Source organism: Brienomyrus brachyistius, chromosome 1 (genome assembly GCF_023856365.1).
Source record: "Brienomyrus brachyistius isolate T26 chromosome 1, BBRACH_0.4, whole genome shotgun sequence".
In the NCBI taxonomy this organism is placed as follows: Eukaryota; Metazoa; Chordata; class Actinopteri; order Osteoglossiformes; family Mormyridae; genus Brienomyrus; species Brienomyrus brachyistius.
Genome location: NC_064533.1, coordinates 32,214,551 through 32,233,296, shown reverse-complemented (window position 1 = coordinate 32,233,296; position 18,746 = coordinate 32,214,551). Strand labels below are relative to the sequence as shown.

The 18,746-nt window shown below is 46.9% G+C and overlaps 1 protein-coding gene across 1 annotated transcript in view; it reads right to left on the bottom strand.

Moving 5' to 3' along the window:
• Window positions 1-1,028: 1,028 nt before the first annotated feature.
• cadps2 (Ca++-dependent secretion activator 2) overlaps window positions 1,029-18,746 on the bottom strand; it is an 81,845-nt gene continuing 64,127 nt past the window's right edge. Inside the window, 8 exon segments of the mRNA XM_049019940.1 lie at window positions 1,029-1,948; window positions 2,389-2,493; window positions 5,846-5,953; window positions 9,200-9,232; window positions 9,321-9,404; window positions 9,798-9,872; window positions 16,945-16,959; window positions 18,272-18,419. Coding sequence (XP_048875897.1) covers window positions 1,778-1,948; window positions 2,389-2,493; window positions 5,846-5,953; window positions 9,200-9,232; window positions 9,321-9,404; window positions 9,798-9,872; window positions 16,945-16,959; window positions 18,272-18,419 — 739 coding nt within the window. The 3' untranslated portion in view covers window positions 1,029-1,777.

The following is an 18,746-nucleotide window of genomic DNA, read 5'->3' as shown; positions in this document are numbered from 1 at the left end:
TGCCTGGTGGAGGACTTTGAGAACGGCGCGCCAACACTAACTGACAGAAGGGCTGCAGGCGGAGGGCTTGTGATGCTCATTTGCACAATCACATATTTCAAGGGCTTCTGCTCTTAAAATAAACAAAGACCTTACACCGTACGCTGTAATGTGGAAAAGGAGATATTCAATTTACCTAAAAATTGTACTATAGAACAACCAATATTCCGCGTATGACATGAAATAGCTCGTATCCTATAGGCCAAAGACGGTTATAGCCGGGCAACCACCGGGGGGCCCCCTCTACCCTCATCACCTCTCCTGTTCCATCAAGCAAAAAATTACATTATTTACTGATCCTTCTTCACAGATTCCTTGACACTTCATTTTCAATGGATCTATTAGTGTTTTGTGGTGTCTAAGTTACGCATCGGCTAAAGCTGAACGTCCAATTCTTTAGTTGCGTAACCTTTTAAAGTCGGTTGCTACTTTAAAGTTACCATTTTAAATGTAGGGTACTACTTGTCCTTATTAGGATAATGTGCAAAAAATAGGCACAGTCTTTGTAAAAAAGAAATGATCATATTTTATAAATCTAGGCCTATATAGATATGTACTAGCAACTTGCACATTAACTATCCATCCATCCATTTCCTGCCTCCGTACATTAACTAGATTTGTATGATTTATTGTAATGGTACCAATAGTTTGTTCTCATTACTAATCAATAAAATCTAACAACAGAAACAATCGAGAGGAGCACAGGAAAGATATAAAAATTTTGTGAATATTCTTTTCAATTGTGCATATTGGAAAACTAACCAATCCATGCGTAATTATCAAGTCATTTTGGCATGAACCTCGTGTTTAAAATTCTTAAAGCAGTTGAATGACTAAATATAGGCGTATTACACTAACAATGCATTAATTAGTAATACTCTTAAATAACACAGGGAGCATTGTGCGGTATGTGTATTCTGTAGAAATTAATTCAAATTCATATGTCATGCAAAGATAAAAAATAAATATATATAGAAATGATCCATCGGTTACATTAAAACACTTTTATTCAAACACTTAGAACACACCTGGTCAAATACAGGTGCACAAATGACAATATAAATATTGTTTTTGTTTTTCCCAGTTAGTTTTCACTGAATAATGTCACATAAAAACCTATCCTGGAATTATGTCTACAGAGAAGACTTTAACAATAGCTTACGTATGATTTACACAATCTTGTTAATAACTAGACATAGATTAACTACTGTGTACACTATTTCCAGCAATGAAACAGCAATTACCTCGTCTACTACGAAAAAAGTGCTTTGGTCTGTAGGGCAAAGTGAGACACATTCATAGTTCATACAGTAACAAGAAGACGCCACTCCCCAATACCTCTCTCTTACTACAGGAAAACACAATGTCAGATGATATAATATTATTTCATAACAAGCCACGTGGCGCGTTCCTACACCTGTTAAATTAACATTTCAAATGCTAGTGCTAGCAGCCATAGATATTTACTTCAGGAACCGCAATGCAAGCACACAACACATCTGTTATTTTGGTCCATACAGATGGGATTTAAAAGAGCAACGCACAGACACGTTTTGTGCATCTGGTATCCACTGCAGCCGCACTGCACAAGTGCAGATGGCAGGGGACTTTTAATAATGCCAGGCTTTTAATGCACTTGTTTATTGGAGTGTGTGGCATAAAGTTTATTATGAAATGTTCAGTCTTTTGTTAAAAAAAATGGATGAGGGTGTCTCCTTATGTCAGTTATAGGTGGTCTCTAGCCCTCCTCTTCTTCACTGTCTCTCATAGATATGCCCTGGAGGCTGTTGCCACCGGTGACAGATGTGGTCGCTTCCTCCATCGTCAGCCGGTTGTATATGGCCTCATAGCTCTTATTGTTCAGGGTTCCCTCCAGCACCCCCTGCAGTCTGAAATCGCGGTAGGTCTTCTACAATGAAGATGAGGGAAAAGAGTTTCAATTTCAGTGCCGTTTGTACAGATATTCATTTTTTTTTTTTTTTTTAAGACTGAATGACTCGAGACAGCCAGGGGATGCGGTATGACAGGGAGGCATCTCAGCTCCGTTTGACTTACACATATCAACACATCTTGATTTGCACACAACGGTATCTGGGTAGTTTGCCGCAGGTTTATTTGGAAAACCTCACAGTGCAAGCAGTATTTATCTTTTCCTGTCTTTTTTTATGGATATTCGAATGGAATGAATAACAAAAAAACAAACAGAGGAAGAAGTATGTCTATAACTTGAATGTCTAACACTCCATTTCAGCTCTGTGACTCTACACCAGATGCATTTGCTCATCATCTTTCTGGGCGATAAATTCAGTTCCTTCCTTTACCCTTGCGGTACCTTGAACAGATAGTTACCTTCACGATCTTAATGAGGGTCTTCAGCTGGTAGACGTGGAGCTGCTGGTCCAGTCTGTCCGTGAGCCAAATGCACATGGCCTTTGTGGAGTTAGTGTACCATTGCTGTGGGGAAACAGACAAAGGTGTCATGTTTCCTGACACGCCAGACCGTGGACTTCAGATTGTTGACGTGCAAAGTGTGAATGGCAGTATAATGTGAGATGTGAGAGTGCGGCTCAAACGCAAGTCTTAAGTACTGGCACAATCCATACGAGCCTGATGGTTAAAGAGTAGATTGTGTGGGAAATGTGACTCATCCCTCTACTCCTCGCTGAAGAGCCTCTGAAGAAAATGATAGATTCCAATCAGTATTGTTGCCAAGGAGGGCGTCTCGGGCCTATTTTGATGGGGTTTTTTTATCATTCAAAATGTCTTTTGAACTTCTTCTTACACTGAATTTATTCTCCATTCATGTTCGAACACTGTTCACATACAAGCATGGCTGAAAAAACCCCACAAACCGATCTCTTGAGACAGAGGCATATATGTCCCACATGAAGGTAACCAAAATGGAGAGAATGCCTGCTGTTCCTGACATCGTCAGTCAGGGGACGATGGCTAATTGAGCCAGGGGAAAATGAAGTGGGAGACAGGGACCCCAGTAAGCACACAGGAAAAGGAGGGCAAGTAAAGGAGTAGAGGTAAAGGAGTTCAGGTAGGGGAGCAAAGGTAAAGGAGCACAGGTAGGGGAGCGCAGGTAAAGGAGTACAGGTAGGGGGGCACAGGTAAAGGAGTACAGGTAGGGGAGCGCAAATAAAGGAGCATAGGTAAAGGAGCACAGGTAGGAGCACAAAGGTAAAGGAGCACAGGTAGGGGAGCGCAGGTAAAGGAGTACAGGTAGGGGAGCGCAGGTAAAGTAGTACAGGTAGAGGAGCGCAGGTAAAGGAGTACAGGTAGGGGAGCGCAGGTAAAGGAGTACAGGTAGAGGAGCGCAGGTAAAGGAGTACAAGTAGGGGAGCGCAGATAAAAGGGCACTCCGTGGGGCTTCGCCATTCCCCCCGCTGGCTGTCAGTCGCCCAGCGCCTGGCTCCTTGAGAGATAACGTCCTTAGGCGTCGCCGCCTCCGTCGGCATGATAGCCACAGCAGTGGATCTGTGCAGCGCCGGCCCCGCTGCCCTCATCAAGCTCCTAATCAGCCCCGCTTTCCTATTCTGAGACGGCCGGGTGGACTCATTTCCTGAACCCCCCCCCCCCATCACCTGCATCTCTCTCCTGGCCCTCAGACAGCAGGCGTGGGGGGAGCGCCTGAGCTGACACGTCGGGACCCTGCGGCTCGCAGGCGCTCCTCGCGCATGACTGTGGGCGGCTGAGCCACATTAGTGCCCTACCTCTCCATCTCGCCGCCGCCCGCCTGCAGGCCCAGCCAAGGTTCAACAAATCAACGGGAGCACGGAAAACAAGGCATCAGCCTAATCTGCCGTTTGCGGTGAAGTTTTCAAACCCAATCTAGAGAAGAGCTGGAGGGGTGGGGAGACGCAGCTAACAAACAAAACAGTGCGACTCCAGGAGAAGGTGGAAGCGGTGAGAAAGCGCTGGTGGAAAAATTCAGCCTCTCTCGTTTTTAATAGTAAACAGGTCAACAGAAGCCCCCCCCCCCAACCACCCAATGGTTTGTAGCATTAGCTGCTAAATGTGGAAATAGTCATGCCCGAGTCACAAATTCCCAAGCTGGATTCCTGATGGCGTTCAGTCCGTGTAAAATCTGAATCAGACCCTATCGCCACTGAGGAACGCAGTGAAAGCAGCAAGACATGCGGTAAAGAAAAGGGGGGAGGAAGGGGGGGGGCACAGAGGACAGAGAAATGGATTAAAGGATATGTACAGGAAGTGGGGGAGAGAGAAAGATAGAGAGAGAGAGAGAGAGAGAAGCACTTCAGGGGGAGTGAGAGGCCAGGGGCGGAGAAGCTGAGCCCCGGAGAGGGGCCCTTTGTCCCCCCAGCCTGGTCAGGCCCAGCAGAGGTTGAAAGAGGGGGGTGCAGGGAGCCCCCATGAAAGGGAGGGTGCCCGGCTTCAACGTGACCCTCCCAGCCCCGAGAGAAGTCCTCTCCACCAGGGATTAGAGTGGGGCCTTCATTTTGGCAGCTTTTTAGATCTGTTAAATAAATAAATGAATAAATCGCAGACAATGAGGGTCAGCTGCCATGACAAGGTCTGCTCTGGTGATGGGGGGGCTCCGTAAACACGCACCCACCCAGGGCTCGGCAAACGTGGCGGTAGCATGACGCTGCCCACTAGGACGCGGAAGGCCAGCCAGTGCTGCTCAAGGCCTCCTTTACTCTTGCTCATTATGATGAACACAAGGCCACAGGACGACTTACACAGAAGGTATGAACTCGAGTTTCTATTTTGAAAAGAGCCCAAGATGGCAGAGTGCAACACACCTCCACCCCGGCTCCCACCATCCCTGCTGCTGGAAACATCTCACACCAGTCATTTTCAAGTTCAAATTTAAAAGCACCACCATATAAATCTCCCCACAGATTCTCCATCAAGTAGTGAAAAAAACTGTGTATTGCAGAATGCAATTATGAATATGCAATTTCGAAATAGCAATTTTCTCAGATTACTAAATTTTTTATTCACATATGTATATTCGCAGTTCTTAACCATTTTTCTTCCTTCTTATCCATATTGATTGTTCTCGAAATGGCGATAGGAACCTTAGATGTTCTGATACGCCTGGTACCGGTGGTATGGTGGCTCCGTGGGTGGCACCTGCACCTCCGCCTCACGCCTCTAGGGTTGGGTGTCTGGACCCCACTTCTGCTCTGTGTATGTTCTGCTCTCTCTGTATGATATAGGATCCTTCAAGGTAGTCTTGTCTCCTCCCACAATCCAAAGACGTGCAGTTAGGTGAAGGGATGTCTATAATTTTACTATACTATGATTCTGCATGTCTGCAGTGATCCAGGGGTCCAATACTGCTGAGGATAAGCTCCAGACCCCCCGCCCCATAGCCCCGATTGTGGGAAGCTGAATGGGTATCTCCAGTACCCCACAGTGTTGTGACATGAATCTCTCCACCGCGTCCAATCAGATCGCGAGCCTCTGCCCTGCTGCAGCAGTGTCCTGAGTGTGTGAGCACGTTCCCGGTGACGTCTCCACTCTCTGCACTGTTTTACGCTTTCCCAGCTCCTCCAAAGTCTCTGCTGAGGAGGTGTTTAGCTGTAAGCTGCCCACGAAGATGCACAAACATGTGCATTGGAGGAGTCCATTATGACAGACCAAGGTTGTGTTTCAGTGATATGTTAAGATAGAAGCATTGTTTTTACATAGACACAAATTATTTTACAATACAAACATAACACATTTTTTTTTATTAAATAAGGTGGGGGCAAAGAATTAACTACAAAGAAGGAGAGCACGATTACGAATGGCATCCACACAAAAAATTTGTTCCAAGGTTGACACTAACCTCAAACACCTTCTCTGTGTACATCTCATCTGTGACCTTGTCTCTAAGGATGTCCTGGTTTTCCCTCACAAAAGTAATGTACGCATCTGCCAGGTCCATCCCAGGTTTCTGTGGACAGAGTGGAAAAAGGCGTGAGGGGCAGACAATTTTAAAAGATGTGCTGTAGAATTAAAAAGCATAAATCACATACCACAACATACAAAAAAAAAAATGGGTGAATTTAAGTTAGAAAAAGAGAGATTCGCCAGTGATATTATAAACCTACTCCTCAGCTCTGGTCTCAAGATCAATCTCCGCATTCGTCTCCAGACTTGAAGAACGGACACACACAAACAAACCAAGGACGAAGCGAAACGGCAGGTGGGAGAGAACATGCTAGCGGTGGCCGCCTTTGTGCCCCTCCTGCCTCGTGCCGTACAGCCACAGATAAAGTTCTTTTACTATCGATGACAGGCCATCGTTTATGTACATTCATATCGACAAAAAGAATATCAATCGTGCCTTTTCTCCCCCAGCACGGCTCAATAAGAAGCCTCTGAAGACAGCATGGCACAGAGCAGATTTCTTGTTGATTTTTCTCTGTTGGGCAAACTATACAGCAGTGACATATCAACAGAACGTTAGTGACTGTAGAGAAACTGTAGTTAATGACCCATCAGACAGAGAATACCTCCAAGGATTAAAAAGGAAGCCAGATTGAGTTGTTCTTTCAAGCAAAGGGCACGGAACGTCTCGACATAAAACAGGAAGCCATTCTCATGATATGAAATTACATGTTGTTATCCTGAATAGTGTTTGCACACATCTTGTTGTTGTGTATTGTTTCGAAACCCAATAAAGACAGGACCTTCAGTCAATCTCTACGCAGAGGGGGACAGAAATACACAGTAAAACGGTTCATATTACAGGTGGGAGGTGTTAACCTGCGTTCACATTCAGCTGGAAACAACGGAGCAGCTACACAATCCGGTTCCAGTCCTCCCAGTCTGCGACACACCTCATAATGTCTGTTCCCAAAACAATCGACACCAATTGGCATTTCTATTCGTCAGACGAGTCAGCAGCTCCTGTCAAATCAGCCGCTTTGGTTCCCATACCTCCCATTTTGCTTGTGGGTGAGAAAACAGGTCAGAACAAATAGAAAGTGATGCGTCAGGGTCGCATTATGATCACAGTCCGTGCGAATTGCACGACGGGCCGTCACAGGTGATGGAGACCCGTGTAATCCCATCCTCGCCCCCCATCCGCTTATGCCAGATGGGAACTTTTTTTTTACAGGTAATTCGTTCTCCAACTCTGCCGTCAATGAAGACTGCGGCTCGTAATTAGTGGGCCGCCAGCGATAAACGAACTGACTAATTGTGACAGCTGCCAATGGTTCCCAATTAGCGGCAGGCTCTCTGTCGCTCGCACAATGGCTCCGGCGTGCGTACCTGAGACGCACTGCAAACGCTCTTATAATTACACCCGCTTAGTCTCCTGCCTCGCTCAGTTACTCTTCCTGCCTGTATCAGAGCTGTCACCCTTTACATTCACACAGCCTGGGAGGTAGAAAGGTAAATAATAGACATTCAGAATTAAATCAATATGTGATTCAGGTAAAAAAAAACAAAAACAATATTAGGCATTCCTTTGTTTAAAATTATATATTTTAAAACAAAGTATCTCAAGAGAGCAGAATAATAATGAAAACCAAAAAACTGAAACCACACAAGACAAACCCAGCGTTTATCAGAGCCGTGCAACATACAGGGACCTGTACATTTAATCGTGTCTGTTAAACTACCGATTTCTTGTGTGGCATAAAAAACGTTATTTTTTCCTTCTTTTGTGCCAAAAAAAGCTCAATACTTTAACATCCTCTTGCAGCAGATGGACAGGGAGTCTTTCAGTGCACCATAACTGCAGAAAAGGGGGCTTCTCACTGCACCGCATGAAATGAGGAGGACCCCCCTCCCCCCATCTGTGTCTCATCGCTGTCCCTTGTCCCCTCAGACCCCCCCCCCTCCAAGTGCCAGGCCAATGACTGCAATTTCATCTTATTTTTTTTTTAAATCAGACAGTCGGGTGGCCAGGTTGCATCAGGTATGGCAACTCGTACCTGAGCGACAGCAATCGCCGTTTTCCCCCCTGTTCTGGTGCGAAGAAAACATCAGGCAGGAAGAAAAGACGGAACAAAAGTGACGAGAAATGCTGAACAAACCGAGAGGGATGGGCAAACGGGGGTGTGGCAGGCTGAAGCAATCATTACGGCTGAATGAAAGGGGCACAACAGGACATATTAAGCGCTGGCTAATGACTGGTTAACCTGGAAGGATAAATCCTCGATAGAGAATGGGGGGCGAGAGAGAAAATGCACTGTAATTACACAGTACAGCAAATCTGGCTTCCTGCTCCCCGTCCAGCGGCCTCCAGGTGCGGGCCGCAGCGTCTGCCGGTGTGTGTGTGCGTGCGTGGGTGTGAGACAACGCCAGTGTGCGTGTGAGAACCGGTGGAAGGCCTGACACTCAAGCCAAGGTCCCCAACAGTAACTGGCACAAAGCAAGGAAGCAGCTTAGCCCCTCGTGACAGGCTCGCAAATGTGTTTGCTGCCAAAGCGTTTAAACGCCATTCATCCACGCTCTTTATTCACACAGCTTTAAAGCAGGTTTACGGCCTTCCCTTTCACTCCGCACAAAAGAGCAAGGTGGAGGTTACTTTATAATTTGACTCCAAAGTGGGCATTAGGGCTGACTCACATCGCAAGGAACTTGTGTCAACAGCACACAGGTTTAATCTACTTAGACGGAAAGAGGGTAGAGACAGGCCCCGTCAGCTTAATTAGACCCAAAATAACTTCTGCTCCCTAAATGACACAGATATGATGAAAAGTTATCTTTTTGAGTGAAGTAATGGGTAAATGCATGGTTCCTCCATGCCCAGCGAGAGTCTGCCTTGTCATTAGTGGAGAATGTGTTATACCAGCATAGCTGAAGAATCAAACTGCGTGTCACATGGTCTGTGGGGGGGCTGATCGGTATACCTTTCCCTCAAATGGCACAAATAACTATTCACCCCAAAAACACCTGCCGACATATTTTGTATATCGACGCAGTATCACGCCCGTGGGGGGTGTCTTTTTCCATAAGTAAATAATTTTGCCTAATTATCACAAACACGGCACTCTCTTACACTGCTGTGACTCATTCGCTTCGGCTCGGTCCTGTGGCCGCCTCCAGCTGAGTTTGTCATCAGCCCCCAATTCCCCGACTGCAGACGGCTCCACGCCACACTAACCATCACCATCACCACGCAAAGGAAACTACATTTAAATAATTAGCCATAATCAATGTCAGTCTGCAGGTTTGTACTTACGGGAACATCCACATATTTGGCCGCAGCCTTCGCCTAAAAGCAAAAAGATAGAAAGGCTCATTTTGGGCTATAATGTTACGTTACAGATTAGACGCGGTGAAGGGTGGCAGTTGCTACTCACAGTGAAAGACAGGATGGAGGAAAAGAAGGTTCCTTCGTCGTACCTGGAGAGTTTGGACAGCAGGCCGTCCAGGACGGCCGCAAACTATAGGGGAAAGACACTCAGTCATCTTGGGTGGTGCGTCTGCAAACATATGTAAGAGGCAACCACAGTGTCTACATAAAGGGGGGATTATGTGGCGAACATGCTGAGAGTGATGAGGGGAGGGGCTCTTAAAACTTTAATAAAGGCCAGAGTTTGAAATGCTAATTTATCGGCCATTTCAGGCATGTCTCAAGTGCCCATGCGAAGGCAGATACTCAAGTCGTCATCTGTTCCTGGTGCTTGGCTCTTACTCAGCACCCTCCCCTGGGGGCCCTGCGACTGAGGGCGGGCTGAGAACATCTCGAGGTGGCTCCCTGAACCTGATGTCATCCACCTCCATGGAAAGCGGAGAGCATCACTCACCATACCCAAAACGCCCCGCTCGCACCGTACCTTCGAAACCAGGGAGGAAATCATCTCCTTAAAGGACTCGTCGATCAGGACGTCGATTTTGGAGTGGTACTGTTGCTGGGGGTAGAGACAGGGAAGATGGAAATGGGATTAATCGCTTCCCAATTTGTGCTGGTCAAAGCCCGTGTACCTCCCCAGCAACCTTCACCGCCTGATTTCATGTTGTCTGCGATGCTATGCCACCCAATGGGGTCCCAATCATAAGACCCAAAGGTTCCCCAAACATTGGCCGGTCCAAGCACCGCATGGCAGGAAATCTGGACAGAACGCTCTTCCTCCTTCTCCTCCTGAGCCTTGCATTCAGTAGAGAAAATCTTCCCATGTATGAAGCTGAGTTAAGCAGCTAATAGGTCTATTATGCGGGTGAAAGGAAACTCCCGCCCTCGTTTAGGGCAAAGGAATTTGAAGGATACTTTTTGTGTTTCCCACAATCACAGCAGCCTTGTGTTTTTCTAAAGGACAGGTCCAGCTGGGGGATCCAAAGACTCGCGCTAGATTCAATTAATCCGCCATTTCATGTCTGCTAACTCTTATTCACCATTTATTTAAATTGTTCTGCAAACGACGGGAGAAAGAGCTTCTATTTGCGCCTGTGAATGGAGGCCTTTGCTGCCAGTGTGGCAGGCGGGGGCTCCTCTCCCCCAATAATGCCCTTTTACAGCACTTCTAAAGACCAGCGAAATTAAAAATTTCAATCAACAAAGAAGAACGATCAGTGACAAATTGAAGGTACAGGGAGGTTACTCCTGGCAGGACTCATTTTCTTTTTCTCTTTTTTTATGACATGAAATGGCTGCCTTTGAATAAAGAGAATTTACAGCATATCTTAAGAACTTCTTACCTCAATTAACACAGCCATGTTTGCGTTTCATGCCTGCCGAGTGGGAGATTAAGCTGTACGGACAATAATAATCAGAGTGCCGACAGGAATCCACCCTCTTTGCAGATCGCGTGCATCAAGAATTTGTTTTAGCTGTGGCGATCCACATGTGATCCTACAAAATCCACTTTGGGGGGGGGGGGGGGGGGAGTGATCCTTTTCTGTAACGTCACTTCACATTTTTAACATAATGCAACAAGGACTAACAGCTATCCATTCATCCATTTTCTGTAACCGCTTATCCTATTCAGTGTTGTGATGAAGGGATGCAAAGCATTTCCGGTAGGCTGCAGGTGGAAGACTGGGAAGAACACACCACGCACTCACACACCATACACTCACACACACACACCATACACTCACACACACACCATACACTCACACACACCATACACTCACACACCACAGACATTGCACTTACACACTGAAACACACCATACACTGACACCATGCACTGAGACACACCATACACTCACACACCACACACACCATGTACTGACACACCATACACTGACACACACCATGCACTGACACACAACACGCACTGACACACATCATACACTGACACACACCATACACTCACACGCACCATTCACTCACACGCACCATTCACTCACACACCATGCACTCACACACCATGCACTCACACACCATGCACTCACACACCATGCACTCACACTGAGACACACCACGCACTCACACACACCACGCACTCACACACACCACGCATTGACACACACCACGCAGTGACACACACCATACACTGACACACACCATACACTCACACACACCATACACTCACACACCACGAACCATTCACTGACACACACCATACACTCACACACACCATACACTCACACACCACAGACATCGCACTTACACATTGACACACCACGCACTGACACACCACGCACCATTCACTGACACACCATGCACAATTCACTCACACACCATGTACTCACACAACATACACTCACACACACCATACACTCACACACAACATACACTCACACACCACAGACATCGCACTTACACACTGACACACACCACGCAGTGACATACACCACGCAGTGACACACACCATGCACTGACACACAATACACTCACACACACCATACACTCACACACCACAGACATCACACTTACATACTGACAGGCCACACACTGACACACCACGCACCATTCACTGACACACCATGCACTGACACACACCATACACTGACACACACCACGCACTGAAACACACCACGCACTGAAACACACCACGCACTGAAACACACCATGCATTCACACACACCATACACTTACACACACATACACTCACACACACCATACACTCACACATACCACGCACTGACACACTGACACACACCACGCACTGACACACCATACACTGACACACCACAGACATCGCAGTTACACACTGACACACCACGCACCATTCACTGACACACACCATACACTGACACACACCACACACTGATACACCAAGCACTGACACACCATGCACTGACACACACCGTACACTGACACACACTATATACTGACACACCATACACTCACACACCATACACTCACACACACCATGCACTCACACACACCATGCACTCACACACACCATGCACTGACACACACCATGCACTGACACACACCATGCACTGACACACACCATGCACTGACACACACCATGCACTCAGACACAGCACGCACTGACACACACCACACACTGACACACACCACAGACTGACACACCATACACTGACACACACCATGCACTGACAAACACCATGCACTGACAAACACCATACACTGACAAACACCATACACTGACACACCATACACTGACACACCATACACTGACACACCATACACTGACACACACCATACACTGACACACACCATATACTGACAAACCATACACTGACACACACCATGCACTGACACACACCACGCACTGACACACACCACGCACTGACACACACCACGCACTGACACACATCACGCACTGACACACACCACGCACTGACACACCATACACGGAGACACACCATGCACTGACACACCATACACGGACACACACCATGCACTGACACACCATACACTCACACACCACAGACATCGCACTTACACACTGACACACACCATGCACTGACACACACCATGCAATGACACACCATACACTCACACACACCATGCATTGACACACATCATACACTCAAACACTCACACACCACACACTGACACACACCATACACTGACACACACCATACAGAGACACCATACACTGGGACACCATACACTGACACACACCATACACTGACACACGCCATACACTGACACACGCCATACACTGACACACGCCATACACTGACACACACCATGCACTGACACACCACAGACATCACACTTACACACTGACACACCATGCACTGACACACCACGCACCATTCACTGACACACACCATACACTCACACTCCATATACTCACACACACCATACACTGACACACCACAGACATCGCACTTACACACTGACACACCACACACTGACACACCACGCACCATTCACTGACACAACACGCACCATTCACTGACACACCACGCACTCACACACCACAGACATCGCACTTACACACTGACACACACCATACACTGACACACCATACACTCACACACACCATGCACTGACACACACCATACACTCACACACCATACACTCACACACACCATGCACTGACACACACCATACACTGACACACACCATACACTAACACACCACAGACATCGCAGTTACACACTGACACACCACGCACCATTCACTGACACACACCATACACTGACACACGACAGACATCGCAGTTACACACTGACACACCACGCACCATTCACTGACACACACCATACACTGACACACACCACACACTGATACACCATGCACTGACACACCATACACTGACACACACCATGCACTGACACACACCATGCACTGACACACACCATGCACTGACACACACCATATACTGACACACACCATGCACTGACACACACCATGCACTGACACACACCATGCACTGACACACATCATACACTGACACACACCATGCACTGACACACACCATGCACTGACACACCATACACTCACACGCACCATTCACTCACACACCACGCACTCACACACACCACACACTGAGACACACCACGCACTCACACACACCACGCATTGACACACACCACGCACTGACACACACCACGCACTGACACACCACGCACTGACACACCACGCACTGACACACACCATACACTGACACACACCATACACTGACACACACCATACACTGACACACACCATACACTCACACACACCATACACTCACACACACCATACACTCAAACACTCACACACCACACACTGACACACACCATACACTGACACACACCATACACTCAAACACTCACACACCACACACTGACACACACCATACACTGACACACACCATACACTGACACACCACAGACATCGCAGTTACACACTGACACACCACGCACCATTCACTGACACACACCATACACTGACACACCACAGACATCGCAGTTACACACTGACACACCACGCACCATTCACTGACACACACCATACACTGACACACACCACACACTGATACACCATGCACTGACACACCATACACTGACACACACCATGCACTGACACACACCACGCACTGACACACACCATAGACTGACACACCATACACTGACAAACACCATGCACTCACACACCATACACTGACACACACCATACACTGACACACACCATGCACTGACACACAACACGCACTGACACACATCATACACTGACACACCATACACTCACACGCACCATTCACTCACACACCATGCACTCACACACCACACACTGAGACACACCACGCACTCACACACACCACGCAGTGACACACACCACGCACTGACACACACCACGCACTGACACACACCACGCACTGACACACCACGCACTGACACACCACGCACTGACACACCACGCACTGACACACACCATACACTGAGACACCATACACTGACACACACCACACACTGATACACCATGCACTGACACACCATACACTGACACACACCATGCACTGACACACACCATGCACTGACACACACCATGCACTGACACACACCATATACTGACACACACCATGCACTGACACACACCATGCACTGACACACACCATGCACTGACACACATCATACACTGACACACACCATGCACTGACACACACCATGCACTGACACACCATACACTCACACGCACCATTCACTCACACACCACGCACTCACACACACCACACACTGAGACACACCACGCACTCACACACACCACGCATTGACACACACCACGCACTGACACACACCACGCACTGACACACCACGCACTGACACACCACGCACTGACACACACCATACACTGACACACACCATACACTGACACACACCATACACTGACACACACCATACACTCACACACACCATACACTCACACACACCATACACTCAAACACTCACACACCACACACTGACACACACCATACACTGACACACACCATACACTCAAACACTCACACACCACACACTGACACACACCATACACTGACACACACCATACACTGACACACCACAGACATCGCAGTTACACACTGACACACCACGCACCATTCACTGACACACACCATACACTGACACACCACAGACATCGCAGTTACACACTGACACACCACGCACCATTCACTGACACACACCATACACTGACACACACCACACACTGATACACCATGCACTGACACACCATACACTGACACACACCATGCACTGACACACACCACGCACTGACACACACCATAGACTGACACACCATACACTGACAAACACCATGCACTCACACACCATACACTGACACACACCATACACTGACACACACCATGCACTGACACACAACACGCACTGACACACATCATACACTGACACACCATACACTCACACGCACCATTCACTCACACACCATGCACTCACACACCACACACTGAGACACACCACGCACTCACACACACCACGCAGTGACACACACCACGCACTGACACACACCACGCACTGACACACACCACGCACTGACACACCACGCACTGACACACCACGCACTGACACACCACGCACTGACACACACCATACACTGAGACACCATACACTGACACACACCATACACTGACACACACTATACACTCACACACCACGAACCATTCACTGACACACACCATACACTGACACACACCATACACTCACACACACCATACACTCACACACCAGACATCGCACTTACACATTGACACACCACGCACTGACACACCACGCACCATTCACTCACACACCATTCACTGACACACCACGCACCATTCACTCACACACCATGCACTGACACACACCATACACTGACACACACCATACACTGACACACCAAACACTGACACACACCATACACTCACACACCACGCACTCACACAGGCACACCTATGGGCAATTTGGTAACTCCAATTAACCTCAGTATGTTTTTTGGACTGTGGAGGGAAACTGGAATAGCTGGTGGAAAGCCGACAATGACACAGAGAGAACATCTAACTAATGGTAAAATCACAAACCTGAAGTCTCAGAGTTCTACCGAGACTATACAGATAAATACAATCACAATCACCTGTTTTCAAATAATTTGAATGACTGCTAACAATTCAGGAAGAACAAACTATTTAGCAGGAAAATCACTGAAGCTCAAAATGGCCCCGTCATTTTATAGGATGACTGGATAGTTTGATGACTCAATTGTCCTCCACAAGGGAGCCCTCACCTACTCCACTGTTTCACAGAAACTTTAATCTGAGGTATTTTTTAATAGATGTATTAGGAATCCCATTCAGCTTTAAATGATACACGGCTTTCTACTGTGCAGCAAGGAAAAAACTTTGTATATTAGCAGGACCTATAAACCAATTTCCTTATACATCCATACCCATATGATACAGTTCAATGTTTGCAATTATGAGTTTACTAGCAGCAAAAAAAATGTAGATGAAAATGAATTGCTTTAAATAATAACTAAAGATGATATGAGTGGAAGAAAATTATATAAGAACAATATATGAAATAATGAAATATATGACATAAAAACATTAAAGCAGGAGAGACGACAGGAAACACTTACCCATTGTTTGTCAGTCTTGGATGCAAAGATGTCGTGCAGAAGATGAGGGGGGCACAAAGGAAGACCAGAAACAAAACAAACAGATAGAGAAAGCTAAATAAAAGCCACCAATGAAATGTGTGCGATTTATAAAACAATGACGTTGTACATGGCAGCATGACTCTACAATGGAACAGACTGATTAAAATACAAGATTTTACTGTTTTAATAAAGAGTTTGTTTGCTTCACATACTGTCTTAATGGCCAAAATAAATAGAAACCCACACAGCGTAAACTCAACGGTTCCCTAATGATTCAAGGACGTCTTCGATGTTGTTCCACATCCTGGGGACCGACTCGGCCAAACAGCACAACAGTGACACAGAAATGCAGCTCATTGTTTTGCATTTATAATATTGACTCTCACACACATAATATTTAATTCAGCAGGGTTTTGGTCTACTTTGTGAAAGTAGGAAAAATCTCTTTGACTTCAAAGTGCTCGGATGGAAACACATCTTGAAAAAAATCTGAAGGAGCCTCCCTGTCTACATTTATCTGTAATTATCGAGAAGTTTCCACTGAAGGCTAGAAGATCACTAGCTAAAGTTCCAAGGCTACGATAAATGGCTCGACTGTCCACCAGTCAATGTTTTACAATTTAAACCTGCATCTCTCTGTCTAGGCACAAGACTGTAAATGCACTGCAATTGCTAAGGAAGAGAAAACAGACTGTGCAGCTGCCTGAGAACTGAGATGAGGACCAAGTTAAGTGAAACTGACCTCCTGGGTCACTGGTAGCAAATGGTCTGCAGGTGGAAATGAGTTCATGAGTGAATAGCCCACAAGCAGGACCAAAGTTCTCCAGCTGAAGGCTGACTGTCACATCATGGAGGATTTCAAAGCCACTTAAAAGGGTTCAGAAGCTATGCGTGCAGTGTGCTGAGCTTTGGGGATGCCGAGGGAATCGTGCTCAGCCCTTCACAAACTCTATCCTCCAGTAAGAGAGGGGTGGGATTGCAACCCAGAGACCTGCATTATCCTAAATAAAGCAAAGACACTATGGCCAAACTGTCTGAAGCGCGGGGCAGTGGGATTGTCATATCAAGTTCATTTTCTAAAGATGTCCAGTTCCGGCTATGCCTTGTTTAGGGAGGTCTTCCCAGATGCGGGTCCGTCTGCAAGGCCTGCCTCATAAGCACCTGCTATATATTCACACTGGTGAATTTCTTGCAGTCTACGAGATACCAGGGAACGCTGATCGTCTGTGTGGCTGCCAGTATTAGCAAGCACCGTTTTTTGGAGTAGAGTTTCACCAAGCAAGATTAGCCTCCAAAAATACAGTACCTCCTGGCCGGAGTCCAACACGCAGAGTCTGGAAGACTGCTTTTTGGCGTCCATCAGCACATTGAACATGGTGCAGACGGACAGGGACACCCGGAAGTCAGTCGACTTGCCGGCCTTCTGCATCTTGGAATCGAAAGCAGCTTTTGTTCTGGGAGAGACAATAAAAGGGCATGTAAAATGGGTCACCCCCAGGGACCAATTAAAAACAGTCGCACTGTCTCATTCTCCCCAGACCCTCCGCTTTGCACAGTAAGTCCTTACATGAGCAGCATTACCGCGGTTGCAAATGAACATTTGATGAATGTTCAGTCTAGAAGGTTAGTTGTTTCACGCCTCAAAAACAATTGTCACAGTTAATATAATGGGATCCTCAAACAATGCTTCAGTATAACTAATAATATGTTTCGTCATCCTCTCTGCCTACAGCTTCCGACTTCCCGCCATCTGTGTGATGAAATGTAGCCTGAAGATGTGA